This window comes from Eimeria mitis, genomic scaffold (assembly GCF_000499745.2).
Source record: "Eimeria mitis Houghton genomic scaffold, Emh_scaff4355, whole genome shotgun sequence".
In the NCBI taxonomy this organism is placed as follows: Eukaryota; Apicomplexa; class Conoidasida; order Eucoccidiorida; family Eimeriidae; genus Eimeria; species Eimeria mitis.
Genome location: NW_013572672.1, coordinates 700 through 1,543, shown reverse-complemented (window position 1 = coordinate 1,543; position 844 = coordinate 700). Strand labels below are relative to the sequence as shown.

The window sequence follows — 844 nt, the reverse complement described above, 5'->3', positions numbered from 1 at the left end:
CCCTAAACCCTAAACCCTAAACCCCCCAAACCCTAAACCCTAAACCCTAAACCCTAAACCCTAAACCCTACCTCAAGCGGCAGTTTCTCTCTGCTTTCATCAGAGTCTTCTTGGGGTTTTCTTTTTCTCTTTGCTTGCGGGGCTGCTGGGGTTGACGCCATGGTGGCGTTCCATACCCCCAAACCCTAAACCCTAAACCCTAAACCCTAAACCCTAAACCCTAAACCCTAAACCCTAGGAGAAGAAGCCTGGGGGCCCATCGAAATAAGAAGGAGCCGCTCATCCCCAAGTCTTCGCTTTTATTATAGTCATAACAAACCCTCATAAACCCTAAACCCTAAACCCTAAACCCTAAACCCTAAACCCTAAACCCTAAACCCTCGATATGCTTATGCATGTGATGGAGCTGCCTTCAGCAGCCCCAAAAGCTGGTGGTTGTTTGCATGCATTTGTGTGTTTATTTTTTTATTTTTATTTTTATTTTTGTTTTTATTTTTATTTTTATTTTTATTTTATTTTTAAATAAAAAAAAATATAAATATGCATGCAACAACACCTGTATATAGAAGCATGAATAGACGCTGCGGTGGAGTGTATATGCATCTGTTTTCTTTTGTTTTTTTTCTTTATTTTATTGTTTTTTTTTGTTTTTTTATTTATTTTTTATTTATTATTTTATTAAACTTTTTTATTTTGTATAAATGGGTTTATATTGATGCTATCAAACCACACAGCAGCAGCAGCAACAGAAAGCATACATATTTTGTATACATGCATGCATTTTATATAAATATAAAAAGCATCACAGCTTCATTTATATATTTTTTTTTATTTATTTTATTTA

At 34.8% G+C, this 844-nt stretch overlaps 1 protein-coding gene across 1 annotated transcript in view; it reads right to left on the bottom strand.

Moving 5' to 3' along the window:
- EMH_0074500 (zinc finger (C3HC4 RING finger) protein, putative) overlaps positions 1-161 on the bottom strand; it is a gene marked incomplete at both ends in the record, with an annotated part of 3,254 nt that extends 3,093 nt beyond the window's left edge. The window contains one exon of the mRNA XM_013499470.1: positions 72-161. Within this exon, the coding sequence (XP_013354924.1) occupies positions 72-161 (90 nt within the window). The remainder of the gene's footprint in view (positions 1-71) is intronic.
- Positions 162-844: the final 683 nt, after the last annotated feature.